The 25,240-nt window shown below is 34.8% G+C and overlaps 1 protein-coding gene across 1 annotated transcript; it reads left to right on the top strand.

Annotated features, from left to right (window-relative positions):
* The first annotated feature begins 22,018 nt into the window (after positions 1-22,018).
* On the top strand, positions 22,019-22,618 carry LOC108481562 (uncharacterized). Its single transcript, XM_017784677.1, has one exon. The coding sequence runs from the start codon at positions 22,019-22,021 to the stop codon at positions 22,616-22,618; it is 600 nt and encodes a 199-aa protein (XP_017640166.1).
* The last annotated feature ends 2,622 nt before the right edge of the window (positions 22,619-25,240 follow it).

The raw sequence follows: 25,240 nt of genomic DNA, 5'->3' as shown, positions 1-25,240 counted from the left end.
ACAGCTCATACAATTCATTTTAAAATTTCGAGACAAGCTGACTAACTGCATCATAGTCGCTTCAAAAATCATATCTCGAGTTTCGAAACTTGAAATCCAATTCCGTAAATTTTTCCTGAAACTAGACTCATATATCTGTCTAGTAATTTTTTCTAGAATTTTTGGTTGGGCCAATTAGTACAGTTTATTAGTTAAAGTCTCCCATGTTTCAGGGTTTGACTACTCTGACCTCTGTGTATTACAAATCAGATATCTCCCTATACAGAGCTTCAATAACTATGCAGTTTGTCTCTAATAAAACTAGACTCAATAATGAATCTGTACATATAAAGCATGACTTCTAATTATCTTTGTAAAATTTATGGTGAATTTCCAAAGTTTGAACAGGGAATCCAGAAATCACTCTGGCCCTATTTCACAAAAATTTAAACATCTCATAAAATATAGCTCATATACCTGTTTCGCTTCTTCCATATGAAAATAGACTCATCAAGCTTCAATTCCATAACTTATTCATTATTTAATTCCATTTCTACTATTTTTAGTGATTTTTCAAATTCACGTTACTACTGCTGTCTGAATCTATTTTATGGTAAATTTTACCTATTTCATGGTTTTCCATGGATTAGCTAGTAATTTGACATACATAACACCAAATATGATCATGATTAGCCATTCCAATGGCTAATCATTACCAAGCATTTCCATACCACTCAATAACCATATCATAAGACCATATATACAAAATGATTATAATGCTATACATGCCATACTCAAAATATACAAGCCATTATGCCAAGATGGTATACGGATAGTGTGAGCGAGCCTCCGACCGTTCCCGATTTACGAGCTGGCTTGTCAAAACTACAAGGAATGAAAAGGAGGGAGTAAGCATAAATGCTTAATAAGTTCACATGCAAATAGCAAGTAACATAACCATATAAGCAAACATAAAACATCATTTGCATAATCATCACCAAGACATTCATATCACATTTTCATTTATCATCTTACCATATTGTTGTTATATCGATTTTTCAACCCGAGGGTTAAGTACATACCTGTTCAAAGTACCCATTTCACAACACTTACCAATACGTCCCTTTCATCTTGAGTATTCCTCCATTTCAGTAGAACTTTACCCGTTGAACACATCGAAATATAATTCGGTTACATGGAAAGTTTGCACATAAGTGCCACATATGTAGCCAAGCTACCATGTAACCCGCCCATAAGCGAACTCGGACTCAACTCAATGATCTCGAGCGTTCGCATCCATAAGTGAACTCGGACTCAACTCAACAAGCTCGGATGCCTAGTTACATCTCTCGAACTCGGACTCAACTCAACGAGTTGGAACATTCGCATCCATAAGTGAACTCGGACTCAACTCAACGAGTTCGGATGCCCAAATACCTCGGTGATATGTCACTTGTATCCTAATCCATTCCTAAGGTTCAACGGGACCTTTTTCTGAATCATGTGTCTCAACCATCTTCTACGGAATGCCGTTACCGATACTCGGTAGTATTTCACATTTTCCAAGTATATCACATAATTTGACATATTAACAAACAATTATCACAGTATAATATTTCATAATAATTATCATATCATTTAAATAACATTAAAACATTTAAAATAATAACCATGTCACCAACATTTACATATGAACTTACCTCGTATGCGAAAATGGCTACTTTTACCATTTCGTCCACAACTTGGTATATTCCCCATTTTAGCTTGAATTTCAGTTTTCCTTGCTCTATCATTTAAAATATAGTCTAATTAGGACTCACATTATTCAAATTGACCCAAAATCATATTTTGGAAAAATTACAATTTTGCCCCTAAACTTTTGCATATTTACACTTTTGCCCCAAAGCTTGTAAATTAAACTTCAGCCTATTTTCTTATGTTTTATGACATGCTGATCATTTTTCCCTTCTATGGCAACATCAAATTCTCACTCTAACATGTACTTATGACTATTAGGTATTTTTACCGATTAAGCCCTTTTGCTCGTTTTTGCTTAAAACCGAGTAGTACAAGTTGTTTAACATAATTTAAAACCTCATATTCTATCATAAAACACCAAAATATACAAATTTAACCTATGGGTATTTTTCCAAATATGAACTCTAGGTTGAATTATTGCTAGCATAAGCTAAATCGAGCTACCGAGACTCCAAAAACGTAAAAATCATTAAAAACGAGGCTAGAACGGACTTACAGTCGAGCTTGGAAGCTTGAAAAACCCTATCCATGGTTTCTCCTTGCTACATTCGGCCATGGGGTTGAAGATGAGCAAAATTGGCTTTTAATTTTGTATTTTAATTCGTTTTACCCTTAAATGACCAAAATGCCCTTACTACTAAACTTTCCAAAAATTCCATCCATGTCCAATTTTTGTCCATAGACTTAGAAATTGGTAAAATTGCTATTTAAGACCTCCTAATTAATATTTCAAAACAATTTCATACTAGAAACTTCTAGAATGCAAGTTTTTCAAATTATTCGATTTAGTCCCTAATTTCAATTTAAGCACTTTATGCATAAAATTTCTTCACTAAATTTTCACACAATCATGAAATCATATCATAGACCTTAAAATAATCATAAAATAATTATTTCTATCTCGAATTTTGTAGTCACGAAACCACTATTCTGACTAGGCCCAAAATCAGGATATTACACGTGCGCTTGATCATGTGGTCATCTTAACGCAAAAGCGCGAGCATGTGATTGTGGAGACCACGATGAGTGATTTCGTGGGCTTAGGTTGTTTTGGGCCACGTTGGGCCAAAATGGGTCGTGTGGGCCCCACAAGGGTAAACCGCATGGATATGTGGAAATTGTCGGGTCAGCTGTGTTGTTTACACGGCCAAGGCCATTCTTTGGGCTTATTGGGCCACAAGAATGTGTGGGCCCACATAGGCTATATTATGGGCTTGGGCCCATTTTCGCTGTTTAGATTGTTAACTTGCATGGGTCGCACGAGATGACTGTGGACATATTGTTGGGTCGGTAAGTACATGTAGACCCTAACTTACATTATGACTGTTATACCCCTATGAGGTAAATGATGAAAATACCCCTATGTGATATGTGAAAGTTTGAGTATGCCATCTTTATTGTATGTACATTTATATTACGTTGCATTGCATGGGGTGGGATATATGATATTGGAGGAAGTGTACTGAAAGGCTATAAGCCTATTATTGGCAGCTCTGCTGCAAATACTGTTAGTGCCGAAGCTGGTACTTTATTCTGGAGTGTAGGGATGGGTGGGTCGATTTAATACCCACATGGAGTGTAGGGCTGGACGAAGTGGAGTGTAGAGGATGGTTGGGTAGGATCTCTGTATGCATCACTGATACTGCTACCGTAATGGGCTAAGGCCCACACTGATATTACTACTGATATGGGCTTAGACCTAGACTGTCCACACTGTATGTTTGACTGTTTGATAAATAAGGATTACACACTCAATTGATAAACTAACCTTTTCTGCTTATCTGTGCAGGTAATCCTTAGGTGGGTCGGTGGTGCGAGGGACTAGGAGATGGCCACACTACTGTTTACATTTTCGTTTTGATTATTAGTAAAAGTAATTTTATTTGGGGTAAAATTTTATGTAATAAGGCCAGTTTAAGTTTTTATTTTTATTTGGTTATTTAATTGACTTATGCCTGTTAGTTGTAGGATTTGGGTTTTTAAAAAAAAAAGTAAATGATTTTCAACTATCACGCTACGTAACTTGATTTAAAAACTTCCACAATGACAATGTTTTTAAAGTGTAGTAATGATATAGTGTGAGACATGTTTTACTAAACGCACCTGTAAATTTAGCAACTAAATAAAACAAGTTATCTTTTCAAAAAGAACACAAATAAGGTTCTTAAAAACAAATGGATCTTTCTAATGAATCTACGTTTTCAAACTCACTTCAATGTGACATCGTAGATGCGGCCATAACGTCCAGGCCGGGTTTGGGGTGTTACAGAAGTGCCACATATTTACCGATCACAAGAGTTTAAAGTATTTGATGTCACAGAAGGATTTGAATTTGCAACAATGAAAATGGCTTGAACTGTTGAAAGACTATGAGTTAGTGATTAATTATCACCCGGGAAAAGCAAATGTTGTCGCAGATGCTTTGAGTAGAAAATCCTTGTTTTCTCTGAGGGCGATGAATACACGGTTGACTTTGTCTAATGATGGTTTGATTTTAGCTGAATTAAAAGCTAGACTGATATTTTTACAACAAATTTGAGAAGCTTAGAAATGTGATAATGAATTTCAAGCTAGAAGAATACAATGCGATTCAACTACTAATTCAGAGTTTCAGATCAAATCTGATGATTGTTTATTGTTCGAAGGTAGAGTGTGTGTACTAAATAATACTAAGCTTGGAAAGAAAATTTTACTTGAAGCACACAGCAGTAGCTTGTCTGATCATATGGGAAGTACTAAGATGTTTAGTGATTTGAAACAGAGGTACTGCTGGTCAGGTATGAAATGTGACATTTCTGATTTCGTGCTAAGATGCTTAATTTTTCAACAGGTTAAAGACGAACATCAAGTGCTTTCGAGACTGTTACAGCTAGTGATGATACCGGAGTGGAAATGGGATAGAGTTATGATGGATTTCGTATTGGGATTACCTCTGTCTCCGAAAAAGAAAGTGCTATCTAGGTCATTGATGATCGTCTGACGAAGTTTGCACATTTTATTCCAATGCGTACAGATTTTTCTCTTGATAGACTAGCTGAGTTGTATATTTCTAAAATCGTCAGATTGCACGGAGTGCCAGTCTCTATTATTTACATCATGATTGTAGTTTAGCACTGCATTTCATCCCCAACCTGATGGTCAGTCTGAGAGAGTAATTCAGATTCTCGAGGGTATGCTTCGTTGCTGTGTCTTGGAGTTTGAAGGTAACTGGGAAAAATATTTACTGTTGGTTGAATTTGTGTATAATAATAGTTTTCAATCGCGTATAAAGATGGTACCGTATGAAGATTTATATGGTTGTAAATGCAGAACTCCATTGTACTGGACCGAGCTTAGTGAGAAAAAGATTCACGAGGTTGATTTGATCAGAGAGACTGAAAAGAAAGTGAAAGTAATTCGTGATAGTTTGAAAGTAGCTTCAGATCAATAGAAATAGTATGCAGATTTGAAACGCAAAGATATTGAATATTAGATCAGCGATAGAGCGTTTCTAAAAGTATCACCATAGAAAAAGATTATTTGATTTGGTCGCAAGGAAAATTAAGTCTGCAGTTTATTGGGCCATATGAGATTATAGAGAGAATAAGACCAGTGGCATATCAACTTAAATTAACATCAGAGTTGGAAAAGATTCATAATATGTTTCATGTATCCATGTTACGACAGTATCGATCAAGTCTTTCACATAAAATTTCTTCGGCAGAAATTGAAATTTAGCCCGACATGTCGTATAACGAAGAATCGATCAGAATTTTGGCCTAAGAGATTAAAGATTTAAAAAACAAAAGCATAGCTTTAGTGATAGTTCTTTGGCAACATCACGGTATTGAAGAGGCTACATGGAAATTCGAGGAAGCTATGACAAAATAGTTCTCTAACTTATTTTTTGGTAAAATTTTTGGGGACGAAAATTTCTGAGGAAGAGTTGTAACAACCAGTTTTTAGTGAAATCCGAATAGTGGTTTTGGGACCACAAATTTGATGTAAAAATATTTATTTTATTATTATTTTAATGTCCACAACATGATAGTAGAGTCATATGAAAATTTCGTTAAGAAATTTCATCATTTGCATGCTTAATTTGTGAAAAAGGACTAAATCGTGTAAACTGCAAAAGTTGGGTTCTAATAGCTAAAGGTGTCTAATAGCTATAGAAATTTAAAGTAGAGGTCCTTATATGGTAATTAGCCCATTAATAAGTTAGTGGATGATAACGGCTTGGTATTTTGTGTAATTATTAAATGTTTTAAAGGTTAATTTTGGAAATTAGTAAATAAAGGTTAATTAAAATATAACAAAAAAATTTCATCATCTTCCATTATCTATTTTCCAACATAAAATTCAAAGGAGGAAGCCATTTTTGAATGCTTCATTTGGCTATCTCCATTTTTTTATTAAGGTATGAAATTTGAATTGTTTTTAATGATTTCTATGTTTTTGGAGTTGTTGTAGATTAATCTAGCTAGCCAAGGGACTAATTTGTGAAACTTCTAAAGTATTAGGGTTTTACATTGATGAATTGTATGTATTTTGATGTTTTATGGTGGAAAATGAATGGTTTTTGTTAGATAAACAAGTTTTGCAAAGTGATTTTGGTTGAAAATGTCAAATTTATTTGGTGAAATGTGTGAATTAATGAAATCTATGCGATGTTTTAAGCTTTGATGATATTCGACTAGCATGGGTGTGGACTAAATTGCATCAATTTGCATTTTTATGAGTTAAGGACTAAATTGTAAAGAAGTCAAAAGTCTAGGGGCAAAATAGTAATTTTTACAAATTATGAAATTTGGATTGAATTGAATAGAATAAAGATTAAAGTAGTTAAATTTGATGTTTTAGATCTAGAAAAACAACATTTGGATGTAAATCGAGGAAATGACAAAGTAGTGGATTGATCGATCAATTGTCTTCGTACTAACTCGAGGTGAGTTCGTATGTTAATAAGCATTAAATAATTGTGTGTTAATTGTTTTAATATTGCATTCTTGATGAATACAATTTCATGGATATACTTGACAAAGATTTGGCGACGCATGAGATCCCGTTTGAACCTTAGGAATAGATAAGATACGAATGACATGTCAGTAGGGTTTATGGTGTTTTGGGTGCTGGTCCTATACGTTCTATCGGTGGATGAGTTTTACAACATGTGTTGCGATTATTCGTCAACTTGTGTGACCAGCACTGTGTAGCTACGTCTTGACCGTCAGCCTGTATGAGCAGACCCATTGATAGCTTGAGAGTGAGCATCTTTATGAGATATTAGATAGAGATGGTTTCGACTATATATTGACACTTAGTGTGCAAGATACCCAAGTATCGATATTATTCCAAATGGTTCATCATGCACAATTATGTTACGAGAGTGTGTAAATTCAATATAAACCAGTACAGGTGTAACGCCCCAATTTTTGGGCCTGAAAATATTGGGCCTTGAGTCTGGGTTCGGGTGGAAAATGGCCCAAATAATTTGGATGTTAATATTATTTCTTATGTTTAGTTTAGTAATTAAATAAATTACGAAGGGTTTATGGTGTGAGAAAAAAAGGCCCAAGAGTAAATTTAATTCGAGGCAATTCCTGAATTTTAATTTTGGGAGAGAGAGTTCTGGCGATATGGGCTTTTAAAGTTGAGGTGGTTAAATAGGACACAAATAAGGCCTTGGTAAAGTGGCAAGGTGGCGCCACTAAGTTCCTAAAAAATGGCGTCTGGGAAGGAATTAAAGGTCCAGGGTTCAAGTTGCAAGGTAGGCATATTGTTATTTTTTTTAGGCATGTGCCGGACATGTGATCACTTAAGTGAATTTCGGCAAGGGCCTTAGGGAAGTTGGGCCGATTGTTTTGTTTTAGTTGATATTAGGGTTAGATTCTTTTCTTTTTCTTTCTTGGAGAATTAGGGTTAGCCACCTGAAAGCTTTCACTGTCATTCATCCTTTCGGAGTTCTCACAAAAGCCGAAAACACAAATTCCTTCTCCTTGGTGCCGATTTCTTCTTCCTCTCTTTTTCCTCCATTTCCTTTCTTCCTTTTTGCTTTTTCTTCTAGCTGAAACCTTCTGATCACCTTACTCACCTCCTCTGTCAATCCCATCGTCCACAAAACCTCCATAGCCGATTACCACAAAAGCCGAAATCCTTAAAACTCACTTCTTGTGCCGATTTCTCCAAGCCAAAATCCTTCAATTATTTTTGTTATTTTTGATCAACTTTCATCTTCTCTAAACCCTTAGCATCTGTTGGCAACATTACTTCAAAGTTATAGCCTCAAATCGTCATCTTCTTCGTCACTTAAAAAGCTGAAATACCATAGATTTAGGGACTTATAGATGAAACTTCAGATCTCCTGGATTTGATTTCTACTATCGTTTATAGGATAGATCTGAAGCAGATCTACGTAGAAATCAAAGAGGAATAAGTGGTAAGTGCTCATCACCTCAGATCTAGTCTTATTTTACAATTTAGAAAAGCCGAAGTCCCTAAAATCTAGGGAGGCTGTCAATTTGGGCATAGGGCTTTAAGGGTCTTTAACCGATGATTTCTTTTGGTGATTAGTGTCTTCTAGAGGTTTGATCGAAGGCTTAGATCTTTGGAGCAACTAGACTTGGACCTAGTCATCGGTTTTCGGCAAAAAAGGTAAGATTCTAAAGGCTTTAGGGGCATGGTTCGAATATGGGTAGGTGAATATTAGGATTGGTTATTGTGGGTTGTAATCTAAGAATTGTGGTAATCAATTGTAGGACATCGTAAGGGATCTCAGTAGCAGTCGTCGCGAAACAGGTATGTATCGAACACCCTCTCATAGTTTAATTCGGTAAAAGCCGAAATGTCGAAATTCTGGCATTTCATAGGCTTGTGAGTGTGCGAATGCTCACAAGACGTTTAGAAATCATTAGATCTGAAATCGCAAAGTGGTAAGTTAGTCGTGTGTGAAATTTCGTGCACTTTGGTAATTGGGCCTCGATAGGCTAAAACTGGGCCCAATGGGCTCACGGGCCCATACGGGTTAATAAATAAAAATAAAAATAATATATAATATAAAAAAATAGGCAATAAGTATGTTCTGTTAGACTGTAGAATCGAAATTGCTTAAACCGGTAAACTGGTCATAAAACTTGGGTTAAATGGGCTTAAATGGCTAATGGACACTGTAAGGCCCATTAGGGGTTTTAGGGCCCAATGGCTAAAATTGTGAAATTGAGACAAATAAATTATTGCGATGTCAAATGGGCTAGTAAGGACAGTAACATTCGTGAGAACCCTTAAAACAGAAAAAAATTACTAAAATACCTTTATAGGTGGAAAATTTACAGATTTACCCCTAGGAGCAAAATTACTAATATACCCCTAGGGTTAAGGTTGACCTGAATGCATGTTTGACTGTTACTATTTACTGTTGCCAAGTTATTATTATCTGATGCATGGGACTAGGTTATTGATGGAGGAAGTACTGAAAGTGGCTTGACCACGTACTGGAGGCTTTGCCTCAACTTACTGATATCTGAGCAACAATGTTTTAATCAGAGTGTAGGGTTTGGGTAGGTTGAGCTATTCCCCACATGAAGTGTAGGGCTGGTACGGGTGGAGTGTAGCGGTTGGTTATAGGCTGGGTTGGGCTTGCATACACGAATATGTCTGTTCTGTTCTGGAATGGGCCTATGGGCCATATTGTTAACTGAAAAGGGGCTAAGGCCTAGTTTACTGTATTCTGAAAAGGGTTTCGGCCCAGTAACCACTGTTATCTGAATAAGGTTTAGGCCCAATGGGCTTGAGCTGACTTGGGCTTTGGATGGGTTTTCCATACACACTGAGTTTTCTAAACTCACCCCTTTCTCTTCCATCCTTGCAGGTGAACCCTAGTTGGTGGACTTGGAGCTGGGCGGGATTCAGAGTGGCCATGAAGATTAAATTTCTGGTTTCTTTAAAATAAGTTTCAATTTGCTTCCTTTTAAATTTCGCATTTATTTTTGATTATTTCTATTTTGGTTAAAGTTGTAATAAGGCCGCTCTATTATTTTTATTTTGGGTTTTTAAATTGGTTAGCTGTAGGACGCGTTTTATAAAAGTTACTTATTTTCAAAATATCACGATAACCGAGCAAAGCTTCCACAACGTAAATGTTTTCAAAGGAAATAAATATTTTAAATAGACTTAAACTTAATTTGTTGTTCGTGGACAAGTAATAAGCTTAAAGTGTGGCACTGGATGTGTGCATGTCTAGGATTGCATCATGGAAGAGCTAGGTACTTAAGCAGTCTAATTGACTCACCTCCTCTTTTCTTGAATCCTACCTGGTGCGCAGCTTCCATTCACTTTAATTTAAAATGAAAATGTTCTTTAAACACTAAGAAAGATTTTAGATAAAACATGACTTCTTAATAACGCTTCAATGTGACACACCAGATTCAGTCATAACGTCTAGGCCGGGTTTGGGGTGTTACAACAGGTATGTATGTGAATCATGTGAGAATTGAATCTATGAGATTTGTGATTTCATGTCTAACTTTGTGGATGAATATATGATAGGCTTATGGATCAAATTGAGTTGCATTATACTATGCTTAATTACTTACATTGTGATTAAATGGTAAGATGAGTTTTATGCTATACGAACTTACTAAGCTTAATTGTTTACTTTGTTTATTTTTTCGTGTTTTATAGTAATTCAGAAGCTCGCTCCTTTTGAAAGTTTTCGGAGATTGCATCGTACTATTGAACTCTTATTTTGGTACTTTTGGACTTTATGTATTTTGGTTATATGGCAAGTATAGGTCATTTGCTAATGGAAGCCTATATGTTTTCTTATATATCTAGCCATTTAATGTGGCTTGATTTGGTATATGTTGGTATGTATATATATTTGTGGCTAGCCTCATCTTGTATGATTTATGTTTGTCTTAGGAAGGCTTTGATTGTGTATTAGTAGATTGGTACTTAATAGGTGCCAATAGGTGAACTTGATAAATGATTTGCATGTTATATTTAGGCAAGATAGTGCATATATATAATTGACCATGTAGGTAGTTTTTGGAGGTGATTTTGTCATTTTTTTTATAAATGATCATTTGAGATGCTTAAGAGATTAGGATTATTGGTAATGAATTGCACGATATAGACTTGGTTGTGGTTATTTTGAATGGCTATTGATGATAGGGTTAAATGCTATTTGGTATGTGTAAGTTGATACCACATTGAGTGAGAAATAAGGCTTGGAAAATGGCCTATTTTTGTCCACACGGGCAGAGACATGGGCATGTGTCTCAGCCATGTGTGACACACGGCCAGGTGACACAGCCGTGTGTCCCCTGATACTTCTTTAGAAATCAAGTCAGTAGCTTCAAATGGCCTAGCAATGGGCATGTGGCTTGGGCGTGTGCCACAAGTCAGTATACTCTTTAGTTTTCGAACGACCTGGCGCACGGGTGTGTGAGGCCATTTCGAAGGGTACACGGGCTGGTACATGGGCATGTGGTCCAGCCATGTGACCCAAGTCAATGAGTTACATGAGGTCGTACATGAGATGGGACACGGGCATGTGATCCCATTTCGAATGCCCACACAGCCTGTGACACGAGCGTGTCTCTTGGCCATGCGAGACGCATGACTTGGCCACACGGGTGTGTGTCCCCTGCATTTTGAAAATTTTCCATGTTTTCCTAAAAATTCCTTAAGCATTTGGTTTAGTCTCGAACCACTTTTAATGTCTATTTTTGGCCTTCAGGGCTCCTTTTAGGGACCATATGAATGATTACTAATGGTTTTTGTTTTGAATGATAATTATTTATGAAATGCTTGATTTTATAAGTCCGATAATACTCCGTAACCTAGTTCTGACTTCGAATACAGTTAGGGATGTTACAGCCGCAATATTTTTGAAGATTGATCTTTGCTCTGGTTATTATGAGCTACGAGTGAAAGATTCAGATGTGCTAAAAACTGCATTTAGAACCAGGTACGAACACTATGACTTTCTTGTAATGTCTTTTGGGTTAACTAATGCACCTGCGGTATTTATGGATTTGATGAACAGAGTCTTTAGACTGTATTTAGACAGATTTTTTGTAGTATTTATTGATGATATTCTAATATATTCCCGAGATGAATGCGAGATAAACAGCTATTTGCCAAATTTAGCAAATGCCAGTTTTGGCTCCGTGAACTCGGTTTTCTAGGACATATAGTGTCGGCTGAAGGCATCAGAGTTGATCAAAGTAAAATTTCTGCAGTTGTTGATAGGAAACGACCGAGAAATGTATTTGAAGTCAGAAGTTTTCTAGGATTAGCTGGTTATTACTGAAGATTCGTCAAAGGGTTCTCAATGATAGATACACCGGTGACACCACTTTTACAGAAATATGTGAAATTTGAATGGTCTGAGAAATGTCAGCAAAGTTTCAATCAATTGAAAGCACTACTGATCGAGGCACCAGTTTTGGTTCAGCCTAAATCGGGTAAAGAATTCGTGATTTTTAGTGATGTATCTTTAAATGGTTTAGCTGTATTTTGATGTAGGAAGACAAAGTGATAGCTTATGCTTCCAAACAGTTAAAGCTGCATGAAAAGTATTATACGACATGACCTAGAGTTGGCCGCTATTGTGTTTGCGTTGAAAATTTGGCGACACCATTTGTTTGACAAAAAATGTCACATATTTACTGATCATAAGAGTTTAAAGTATTTAATGTCGTAAAAAGATCTGAATCTGAGACAACAAGATGGCTCGACCTGTTAAAAGATTATGAAATGATCATTGATTATCATCCAAGAAAAGCAAACATAGTTGCTGATGTTTTGAGTAGAAAGCCCTTTTTTACTCTGCAAGAGATGAATACATGACTGACATTATCTAATGATTGCTCAATCTTAGCCGAGTTAAAAGCTAAACCAATGTTTTTACAACAAACCTGTGATGCTCAGAAATGTGATAGTGAGTTACTAGCTAAACGAGTATAGTATGAATCGACTTCTAATTCAGAATTTTAGATAGGACCTGATGATTTTTTACTGTTCAGAGGTAAAGTTTGTGTACCGAAGAATCCAAAGCTTATTCAGAGAATCTTACACGAAGCTCATAGTGGTAGCTTATCTGTTCATCCGGGAAGTAATAAAATGTATGGTGACTTGAGATAGATGTACTGGTGGCTAGGAATGAAATGTGAGATTTTTTATTTTGTATCAAGATGTTTGATATGTCAGCAAGTTAAAGTTGAACATTAGGTACCTTCAGGATTGTTATAATCAATGATGATACCAGAGTGGAAATGGGATAGAGTTACTATCGATTTCATATCAGCGTTGCCCCTATCACCGAGAAAGAAAAATGCCATTTGGGTTATCATTGACCTTTCGACAAAGTCTGCACATTTTATTCTAGTACATATAAATTTCTCCTTTGATTGATTGGCTTATTATATGTCTCTGAGATTGTTAGATTACACGGAGTTCCAGTCTCCATTATTTCAAATAGAGATCCACAGTTTACATCACTATTTTTGAGAAAGTTACAGGAAGCTCTTGGTACACAGTTTCATTTTTGCCTTGCATTTCACCCTTAGACTGATAGTCAGTCCGGATGAGTGATTCAAATTCTCGAAGATATGCTTCGTGCTGTGTATTAGATTTCGAAGGCAACTAGGAGAAATATTTACTATTAGTCAAATTCATGTATAATAACAGTTTTAAGTTGAGTATAAAAATGGCACCGTATGAGGCTCTGTATGGTCGTAAATGCTAAACTCCATTATACTGGACCAAGCTTAGTGAGAAATAGATACACAGAGTTGATTTGATTCATGAGACTGAAGAAAAAGTGAAAGTAGTCCGAGATAGCTTGAAAGCCTCTTCAGATCGTCAGAAATTGTATACAAATCTTAAACGTAAAGATATAGAATTCCAAGTCAGCGACAGAGTATTCTTGAAAGTATAGCCTTGGAAGAAAGTCCTTTAGTTCGATCGCAAAGGAAAGCTGAGTCTAAGATTTATCGGGTCGTATGAGATTATTAAAAGAATCGAACCTATTACATACCGATTAGCTTTACCGTTAGAAATTGAAAGAATTCATAATGCCTTTCATGTGTTTATGTTACGATAGTACAGATCTGACCCTTCATATGTTATTTCCCCAACAGATGTCGAGATTCAGTCTGACATGACATACAGTAAGGAATCGATGAGAATTGAGAAACAAGAACATAGCTTTAGTAAAAGTTCTCTGGAAATGACAGGGACTAAAAGCAGCTACCTGGGAACCTGAGGAAGCTATTAGAAAGCAATATCTGAACATTTTTTTTGGTATGATTTTCGGGGACAAAAATCCCTTTTAGACGAAAATAATGGTTCGGAGACCACAAATTCAAAGTTGAAATCTTTATTTTATTATTATCTTATTACATATATGATAGAAATACCGTATAAAAATTTTGTTAAGAAATTTTATCATTTACATGCTTAATTTGATAAAAAGGATTGAATCGCATAAAATGCAAAAGTTGAGTTCTAATAGCTAAAGGTATTAAATAGCTATAGGATTTTAAATTGGAGGTCCTTATATGGTAATTAGACCATTTTTTATGTTAGTGGATGATAATGGTTTGACAATATTGATATTTGAATGAATTATTAAGGTTAATTAAGTAAAATAATAATTAATGATAAAAATAAAGAAAATAAAATTATCATCATCTATCATCACCATATTCCACCGATTTTTACAAGGGAAAGAATCCATTTTTGTGCTAAACATTCGGGCAAGCTTGTAAGCTCAATTAGGTATGCGTTTTTGTCCCATTTTTATGATTTCTATGTTTTTGAGATTGTTGTAACTTAATCTAGCTAGCCCGAGGACTAATTTGTGAAACTGTTAAACTATTAGGGTTTTACCATTGTTAAATATACATGACTTTTGAAGTTTGATGATAGATAAGGAATGTTTGTTGTTAGATAAATAACTTTTGTAAAGGATTTTTTGATAAAATTATCAATTAGGACTAAATTGAAAATGTGATAAATTCATGGTAAAATTTATGAATTTGTGAAATATATGGGCTACTGTTAGTATGTATAAAAATTGGCTAGGCTTGGATAGGGGTAAATTTGTATGAATTTCATTTTCTGAGCCTAAGGGCTAAATTGCAAAGAAATTAAAAGTATATGGGCAAAATGGTAATTTTGTCAAAAATGTGTTGGACTAAATTGAATGAAATATATATTAAATTGAGTTAAATTTATCCGTATAGATCCAGTTAGACCTCGTATGGAGTTAGATCAAGGTAAAGAGAAAATTTTGGATTAATCGCCTCCATATCTAAGTATATTTGTCGAGGTAAGTTCGTGTAATTAAATTGAGTATTTATATGTTTTAATTGAATTATATGTATGTGACTTGTATAATTGCCATGTATAAATACCAATCGCATATCCAACAACGTACGATGATTATCGAGTCCTGTTTGAACCTTAGGAATTCGTAGGATACAAATGACATGTCATTAGAGATTACTGATTACAACTCGTGAGAGCTTACCGATTCTCAGCTCATATGAGCTTACTGATTTGCAACTCATGAGAGCATACCGATTCATAGTTTGTATGAGCATACATGTACAAGAATTTACGGATTACAGTTTAGCACACTATGTGTGAGTTATCTCGAGTATCCAATGATATTGTAAATGGTTCAACAGCAATGTTCTATTACGAGATGATATGAGTTAGATATGAACTATTACAGGTATATACATGAAATACATGGAAATGAAATTACATGATATATTGAAACATGAAATGGATGATACATGTATATGAAACTTACTTAGTGGTTATGTTCATCCATGTTTATTAACTATTATATGTGTTTTACATGGCTAACATGTTGGTGAATATTTGATTAAGCATTTGGCCAAATTGAGTTGGGATATGAAATGTTTACTTACCTAAATTGTGACATATGGTAACTTAAATTCTATGTTATATGAACTTACTAAGCTTAAATGCTTTCTTGGTGTATTTTTCCTATTTTTAGTGATTCGGAAGCTCATTCGGGTTGGAAGCTTGTATAAGTCCATGTTTTGGCACTTTAATGATAGTATAAGTCTAGTATATGGTACGTAAATATTTGCTCTCTAATGGTTGATAAATAACTTGGTATGGTTGAATTATGGAAGATGAAAATTGTGGTATGAGTACGCATATTGAATATGTGCTTTGTGATAAGACGTAATTGTGGAAAATTGGTATTTTGGTGGAAATGATTTATATGGTTATTTGATGCTAGTTTTAGGATAGAAATTTGGTATCAAATGGTATGTTTTGTTAATTGATCTACATGGTAAGTTTTGGTGTAAATTTACATATATGTTAGTTGAACAGTTGGTTATATTGAACACATGATTAGTCACGTTTATAAGTTTTCATTTGAGTGGTTGTATGTGATTATACCATTTGTATAAGGCTTGATTATGCTTGTTTTGGATGCCTTATTATAGCTTGTGTATATGAGCATTTTTGGGTGTAGGTTTATACCAAATTGGGTGAGAAATATGGCTTGTAAAATTACCTATTGTTGTCCACACGTGTAGACACATGGGCTTGTGTCTCAGCTGTGCATGACACCCAGACAGGTGACACGACCATGTGTCCCTTTAGCATTCATAGGGTTGCAAGTTAGGCTGTTACACGGCCTGGCACAGGGCGTGTGAGGTTACTTCGAAGGGTACAAGGCCCAGCAGACTAGCGTGTGGCTTGGTCATGTGGCCCAAGTCAGTGAGTTACATGAGCATGGTCATGGCTGGGACACAGCAGTGTGTCCCCATTTCAAATGCCCACACGGCCGTGTGACCCCTGTAGCTTTGAAATTTTTTAATGTTTTTTGAAAAATTCTCTAAGTTTTTAATTTAGTCCTGACTTGTTTCTAACGCGTATTTAGGGCCTCGAGGGCTCGTATAAGGAACATTGTGTATGAATTCCATTGGTTTTATTATGAATATTTATATGTTATGAAATGTTTGAAATTTTTGTTTGCTTGATTTGAAATCTCCGGTAATGCTCTGTAACCCCGTTCTGGCGATAGATTCGGGTTAGGGGTGTTACATTAATAGAGAATGTCCATGAGCTAAACCCAACTAAACCGAGTGAACCACTTGAACTAGAAATTGACGAGTCATCGAACAAATATGAACCAAAAGTTGACTCAGTCAATGAGACAGAAGAAACAAAATCTGATAAAGAACAAGAAGTTTCTGAACCAAGAGAAGAGCTGAATGGTGATGAGCCCATAGAACCAAGTGTTGATCCTGAGTTGACCGTTCCTATGCCAACTTATTCATACACTATGAAGAAATTAGAATTTCAATTATGATGAATATGATGAAATTTATGCATAACCAATAACATGCTTGTTAAAAATATGTGAAGATTAGAGATGATTCTGTGAGAAATATTTTAAAAGTATCTCTAACAATTTTATTCCTTAGTTCCCAGATTATATCTTCGAGTCATGGAAGGAAGATAAGGATGAAAGCGAGGATGAAGACGAGGGGGATAAGTCAAAAAAATAAAAAGGGGGAATTTTTTTTCTTTAGTATTGATTTCTTTTTAGGTTTTTTTTTATTTCCTAGTTAGAATTTTTCTTCAGCAAAATAAATTGCAAGCATGAATAAAATAAGCTCTATCCCTCTTCATTAGGAAAAGCAAAGTGATGTGGTACTTAATCAGTTTTTATGACTCACCTCTATTTTCTTACAACCCTACCTGGTGTTTAGTTTTAATTCATTACTTTGTTTTTGCAATGAGGACATTGTTTCTTTTTAAAAGGGGTAAGGCAAATATTTTGCAACATGAATTTTTAAATTTTGCAAGTATGTTTCAATCTTTTTACCTAAGTATGCTGAAATAAACGAATGTTCAGAGAGAATTTTTGTTCTTAAGTTTGTTCAAATGGAAGCATGATTTCTAATTTTATCTAAGTTATTCTTGTGTTATCTTGAGTGATGGAATGCTTGTATGTTCTTTAGTCTTATGTAGTACTTGCCATGAAAATTTTATTTCTTTAGAAATAGACATGTATGATGATTTAAGCCTTTAGAATTGACATAGTAACTTTCTTGAGGCGAAATCCTAGAAAGTATAAGAATCTAATCATGATATATGTAATAGCCTATTTTTCAATGGTGACAGAACAGTGGTTTCGGGACAACAAATCTCTGTCATGTTGGCCCATAAATATTATTTATAGAATATTTACGAAGTCATTAGAGTCGTATTGAAATTTGGTTAAGAAGTTCTAACATTTAGATAGTTAATTAAAGAAAAAGGACAAAATCATAAAAAAGTGCAAAAGGTTATTTGCTATAGAGTTAAATGTGTTAATTGAGCATGATATGAATATTAGAGGGTTTTAATAGGTAAATAGACCTTATATAAATTAAGTGAACTGCCTAGTATGGTATTTAAACAAATTTTTATTAATTTTAAATGTTAAAAGGTAAATATGTAATAAATAAACAAAAACAAAACATGAAATCTATCATCTTCTTCCTTCATTTTCATGCTAAAATAGAATCTCCATGGTTGTTTAAGCTTTGAGAATAGGCCAAGTTCAACATCCTGCATGTGAGTGATTTCTTTACCTATTTCTTGTAATTTATATGTTTTTGAGATCGTTACAACTAGGTCCAACTAACCTGTACCTTCATTTGTGAATCTTTTAAAAATTTTAGAAGTTGCCATTGTTGAATCTTAAATGTTTTTTTTATGATAATTATGTGTTTGAAGCTTTAATTGTGATTTTTGGTTGTTTTGTAAAATGATTTTAGTTAGTTTTTAATTAAAGAATTAAATTGTTAAAATGTTAAAATTACATGGTTAATTGGTGAATAAAAGGTGTTTCATGGACTGTTTAGAAGCCTTGAACATTCAGCTGGTATGATGAGGTTTTAGAAATGGTTAATTTGATGATTTTCTAGTTAAGGGACTAAATTGCTTTAATTTGTAAAAGTTAGGGGCAATTGTGTAAATTTTAAAAATAAAAGGGTGTAAATTGTAGAATAAATTGGAATATGAAATGTACACTAATAATTGGGAAATCTTACATTTGAGATCAAGACCTTGTTGATTTACGCAAAAAAGGGAAAATTGTAAAATAGTATTTGAACTTTTGAAACTATTACAATTCAGTCCATGTAAGTTCGTTCGGTTTGTAATTTAATATCTATATGAATTGTATGATGATATGATATGAAATAGTGGATATTAATTGTTCTATTGATGATATAAATTTGTTTGGCAAAATGTTATTGAATTTCGGTACTTGGGCTAGATGAACGCGAGAGAGAGTACAACTGAATGATGGCGTGTTATACGGGGTTGGAGCGTAGATTGATATGGCATGCTTTATATACTTTTTCTTGATTATACTGAGGTTCAACATTTGTTGGAACCCTCGTGTTATACTACCCAGTTCTGGCGTGTTATGGGGGCGGATGTATAGCCTAGAAGCTAGGCACTTAGTGTCGAGGCGTGTTATTGGTTGGATTAGCACTTATGAGTGTTTGGCGTGTTTTGGTTGGACTACTTATGTACTCATATTTGTAAGTCATTCATTAGGTCGTAAATTATTGTATTATAACTTGTTTAAAGAATTTGAATGCAATGACATGTACTTGACATCTTGAATCGACTCCGTTATGGACATGTATGTTTTCTCAAAAATTATTTTTTGAGCTTTAAATTGAACTATGCAATTTATCGGTTTGCAATTGGGGATGATAGAAAACACTTGCTATTGAATTGTATTTGATTAGATTATTTTATTTACTTTGGTAAGATTTATTGTTTTTATCTGTCGAACTTACTAAGCTTTAATAAGCTTACTTGTGTTAAATTCTATTTCTTGTAGATACTTTTAAGGGATTGGACGATCGGATCAACACTCAAGTCACACTATCCATCCAATTTCGGTGGTTTTTGAACACTTATTTTAGATTATATGGCATGTAATAGGATTGTGATGTCATTACTTTTGTTTGGCATGTAAATATATAAAGTGTGCCTAAATGCAAGTTTAAAAAAATAAGCATCATTACAATGATCTTGGTGTTCTTTTGATAAATGTTTAGTTGATAACTTATTATGAATTATGAATGGTGGAAGATGTCTTTGATACGAATTTTTAGCATGTGTATGGCTAATAGGTTATATTGAAATGTTGTGAATTGTGGTGCCTATGATAGGTATATTGGTTAGAACTTTAAGTTGTGTGAATTGGCATGTTTCGGTTGATGACTTATATTATTGTATAAGTGTATATACTTGGTACCATTGAGGTTACATTGGTTAGGCACTTAAGATGGTCGAATTAGGATGATTTAGGCATGTATAATGGCATTTTGAATAGGTCAAATGGCTGGTAAATGGATTACTTATTGTCTAAGAAATCTTGAAATGGTAAACTTGATATTTAAGGTTCATTTAGGTGCACACAACATGGGACACGAGTTGCCACACAATTGTGTGTCATACACAGTGTACTACACGCAGTGTGTATTAAGTCAATGACTGACACAGGCTGGCACACGGTCTGTGACATGACTGTATGTATCAAGTCAGAGAGTTACACGATCTGACACACAGCCTACGACACTGCCATGTATATTAAGTCAGTGAGTCACATAGGCTAGCACACGGTGTGTGACACGACTGTGTGTATCAAGTTAAAGAGTTACACGAGTAGAGACACAAGCTGAGACACGACTGTGAGTCCCAACTTCAAAAGTCACACGATGTAAGGCGTTCCACATGGTCGTGTGTCAAATTTCTCATATTTTCCTAAAATTTCCTGACTTATTTCAAATTAGTCCATGAGAGTTTTAAGATTATTCATTTAGTCCCTTAAGCTCAATTTAACCCTCGTAAATATAAGTTATTCTTGTAATTCTATTACTTTGTGGTATTTGAGAAATTATATTGTAATGATCATGATTTTTACGTATTATTTCTATTAACTTGCTATATGATTCTTGTACTCCCGATTTCAATGACGGATACGAGTTAGGGGTATTCACTTGGTGGTATCAGAGCTATGGTTTAGACGGTTCTCGGACTAAACGTAGCATGGTAATGTCTAGAGTTACTTTCCATATAAACCTATGATAATGTGGTATGTTTGATCTAATCTAACCTTTGGTTGGGTCTGGTCGTGCTAACATTGATGAGGCTAATAGTACTGTACTGACTAAAGAATAAGGAAATCCCACAAGCATCTAAAAATGAAATTAAAAACATGTTCTTCGGGTTTATAAACTAATGGTTTAAATAATTTCTGCAAATGAATGTTGCGGTTCAACAATCTCCACCCCCTTTTATACCTCCTATTGCACTTCCATATCCTCTAGTGACTGAATCTAATCGACGTATACCGATTGAAAAGCTTAGGAAGTGTGGCGCTAAAGAATTCTAAGGTAGGTCGAAATATGTTCCAGTTAAAGTTGAATATTAGCTACAGCATATTCTATGAGTTTTTGAAGAAATGGCTTGCCCCTTGATGATTTTTTAAGATGTGTTATTTCACTCTTAAAAGAAGAAACATATAGTTGGTGAACTACATTGACAGCTATAGTACCGAGAGATAAAATTTCCTGGATTTCTTTCAAATTGAGTACAAAAAGGGAAATATGTTGGTAAACGATATTTGAACAAAAAGAAAAGAGAATTTCTTGAAAAAAAAACAAAGAAATAAATTAGTGGCTAAATATGAGAGAGAGTTTGTGTATCTTAGTAAATATGCTCGAGAAATTGTGCCTACCGGAGAAGAAGTGTGCATCTGACTTAAAGACAACCTGAATGATGAAATTTGAATGATGATTAGAGCTAATGAAACCCGAGAACTTTTTGTTCCATTTCATCATGAACAGAAATGGAAGAAGTGTACAATCGCAAAATACAAAAAGATAGGCAGGTTCGAAAATTTAACAAGAGAGGCTCCTTGAAATCATTTTCTTTAGCACTAGCGAAGAAGAGTAAAGAAGATTTTAGTTGAGCTACTTTAGCATCTGAACATTTGAATAAAAATTAATCAATTCAGCATGATTTTAGATCTCCTATAAAGCCAATTGATAATGCGAGAAGTGTATGGAATGCTCTGAAGCCCAATTGTAAACATTGTAGAAAATTTCATACTAGTGATTGTAAAACTAAATTGGGAGCATGTTATAGATGCAGATCTACTGATCATTTTCTATGAAATAGTGCGAGATAGGTGAGGGAAAGTGAAGAACAAAATGAAAAGCAAATGTCTACATCTCAAAAAGGTAGATGTCCGGGCCAGAGTAATAATATTGGAACCCTTCGTACAGGAGCGAAAGATACCGTTGCGAGATCAGAGACTAGAGCACCTGCTCGAACATATGCCATCAGTGCCAGAGAGGAAGCTACCGCGCTTAATGTGATTGCTAGTACATTTTATCTCTTTGATGTTACAATATATGCACTAATTGACCCTGGGTCAACTTATTCTTATATTTTCACTACATTAGTTACGGGAAAGAAACTACCTATTAAATCAACTGAATATGATATTCAAGTTACTAATCCACTAGGTCAAAGTGTGATAGTTAACTTAGTTTGTCGTAAATGTCCATTGAAAATTAAAGGCTGTGAATTCCTTATTGATTTGATGTTATTACCCTTTTGGGAATATGATGTTATTTTGGGTATGGATTGGTTATCACTACATGATGCTGTGGTAAATTCTAGACAGAAACAAATTGATTTGAAATGCCTGACAAGAGAAGTGATTTCAGTTGAAGCTGACAGACCGATCAGTATCGCTAGAATCATTTCAACTATTCCTGCACACAGATTGATAGTAAATGTAATGAGGCATTTCTAGCATATATACTTGATACCCGAGATTCAGAATTGAAGTTAGATCAGCTACTTGTTGTTAATGAGTTTATTGTGTATTTATCGAAGAGTTACTCGATTTGCCCCTTGACTGTGAAGTTGAGTTTGTTATTGATCTGGTTCTTGGAACTGCACCGATATCGATATCACCATATCGTATGGCACTACCTGAGTTAAAAGAGTTGAAAGCACAGTTGCAAGAATTGTTAGACAGAGGGTTTATTCGACTGAGCGTATCTCCCTGTGAAAAAGAAAGACAGCTCTTTAAGATTGTGTATTGACTATAGACAGTTGAATGAAGTTACAATAAAGAATAAATATCCCTTGCCACGTATTGAAAATTTGTTTGATTAATTAAAAGGTGCCACAATGTTCTCGAAGATAGATATCAGATTCGGGTATTATCAGTTGCGAGTTAAAGATTATGATAGACTGCTTTCCAAACTTGTTGCAGCCACTATGAGTTTCTCGTAATGCCCTTTGGATTGGAAAATGCTCCTGCTGCTTTTATAGATTTAATGAACTGAGTTTCTTAGCCTCATTTGGATAGATTTTTTGTTGTGTTTATTGATGATATATTGATCTATTTTAAAACAGAATCTGAACATGCTCAACACTTGAGAATCGTGTTATAGACTTTGTGAGAAAAACAATTGTATGCGAAGTTCAGTAAATATGAATTTTGGCTTCGCGAGGTTGGATTTTTGGGTCATATTGTATCAACTGATAGGATTCAAGTCGATCTGAGTAAAGTTTCTTCTATAATGAGTTAGAAAACTCTAAAAAAAAAATTAGAAGTACGAAGTTTTCTGGGTTTAGCAAGTTACTACCGCCGTTTTGTTAAAAACTTCTCGATAATTGCTTCACCTATGACCAGGTTACTACAAAAAAAATGTCGAATCTGTTTGGTTTAATAAATGTCAATAGATTTTTTTATCAGCTAAAAAGCATGTTAACAAAAGCTCCAATATTGAATCAGCCTGAATATGGACAGAATATCTTGTTTACAGTGATATGTCTATCAATGGTTTAGGTTGCATGTTGATGTAGTCAAGAAAAGTAGTAGCATATTCCTCACGACACTTAAAGCCATATGAAAGAAAGTATTCGACTCATGATCTCGAATTGTCCATGATTATCTTTCGTTTGAAGATATAGAGGCTTTATTTATACGGTGAGAAAAGTCATGTGTATACTGATCATAAAAGTTTAAAGTATTTAATGATGAAAAAGGAACTGAATCTGAGGCAACAACGTTGGTTAGAGTTATTGAAAGATTATGATTTGGTTATTGGTTATCATCTAGGTAAGGCAAATGTGGTTACAGATCCGCTTAGTCGAAAATCATCATTATTTGCACTAAGAGCTTTGAATGCTCATTTGGTTTTGAATGATGATGGTTCTATATTGGCAGAGTTGAAGACTAAAACCTTGTTTCTTCAATGAATTCGGGAGTTACAAAATGATGATCTGAAGTTGATTATGAAATGATAAACTGTAATTTATACATATTTCTATCCCATGCTTAGCACATTTTATGGATGATTTTTCCTTAAAATTGGTGAATTCGATGCTCCTAATGCATTAATTTCATGTTTTATACTTAGGTGAGCATAGGACATTGAAAGGAACGAGAAACGGGCCAAAAATGGAGAAAATTGGCCAACGTAAGAAATCAACATGGCCTGGACTTCCTCACACGGGCAGACCACACGGTCGTGTCCCTTTGGCAAGGTCAAAGCACGATTTACATGAGTAGATCACACCCTTGTACCCATTTAACAGCCTTGACAATGACCTTAAGCAATCGTACACGGGCGTGTCCCTACCGAGCCCAGGTCTAGCCCAATTCAGAAAAGGCCAATTTTGAGGGCTCTTAGGCATTCCAAAGCCTATTTAAACCCCTGATGAGGCACTTAGATAGGGGATGCATAGGAGGAAGGAAGGAATTTCTCAAGAAAAGCCGATCGATCCATCTCAGAAGCCGGATTCACCATCAAGACTGAAGATCTCCCTTCAAATTCCCTCAGGAGCTTTGGGTTTTCTTATGTTTTGTTATTTTTATTCTTTTGAGATGTTTTCTTTCATTAGTATGAACTAAAACCCCTCAATACCTAAGGGTAATAAAACCTAAGATGGATCTTGTTATTATTATCTGAATTGTATGATAAATATTTTACTTGTTCATAATTATGTGTTCCTAATTCTTGTTTTGATATTCCAGGATATTGATTCAAGTTAAGCTCTTATTCAGAGGAGGAATAGACCCTGTCTAAGCGTAAATTTTTCATAATTAAGCGGAGTTGGTTTTGCGCCTAGAGATAGGGTGACAAGATTTTGCCAAATTAGGGAGAAACCTAATAAGGGGATCCATAGATCGAGTTAATGCAACCCTAGGGTGTTAATTAGAAAGAGATTTCAATTATTCAAACTAGGGTTAGATGTTGTTAGTCTCGAGAGAGATAATAATATAACTTAGGGATCTCTACGGAACAAGTTGAATGAATAAATCGTCTGATTCAGAGTCAAATAACAAATGAAGTCTAAGTGGATTTTTCCTTAGGTATTGTCTCAATCAATCGAGTTTTCCAAAAAGTATTTTCCCCAA

Source organism: Gossypium arboreum, chromosome 1 (assembly GCF_025698485.1).
Source record: "Gossypium arboreum isolate Shixiya-1 chromosome 1, ASM2569848v2, whole genome shotgun sequence".
In the NCBI taxonomy this organism is placed as follows: domain Eukaryota; kingdom Viridiplantae; phylum Streptophyta; class Magnoliopsida; order Malvales; family Malvaceae; genus Gossypium; species Gossypium arboreum.
The sequence above is the reverse complement of the archived record's forward strand: the minus strand, read 5'-3'. Positions and strand labels throughout refer to the sequence as shown.

Coding starts and splice junctions, on each gene's coding strand:
- LOC108481562 (XM_017784677.1), top strand. CDS start 22,019: ATGTCTACATCTCAAAAAGGTAGATGTCCGGGCCAGAGTAATAATATT.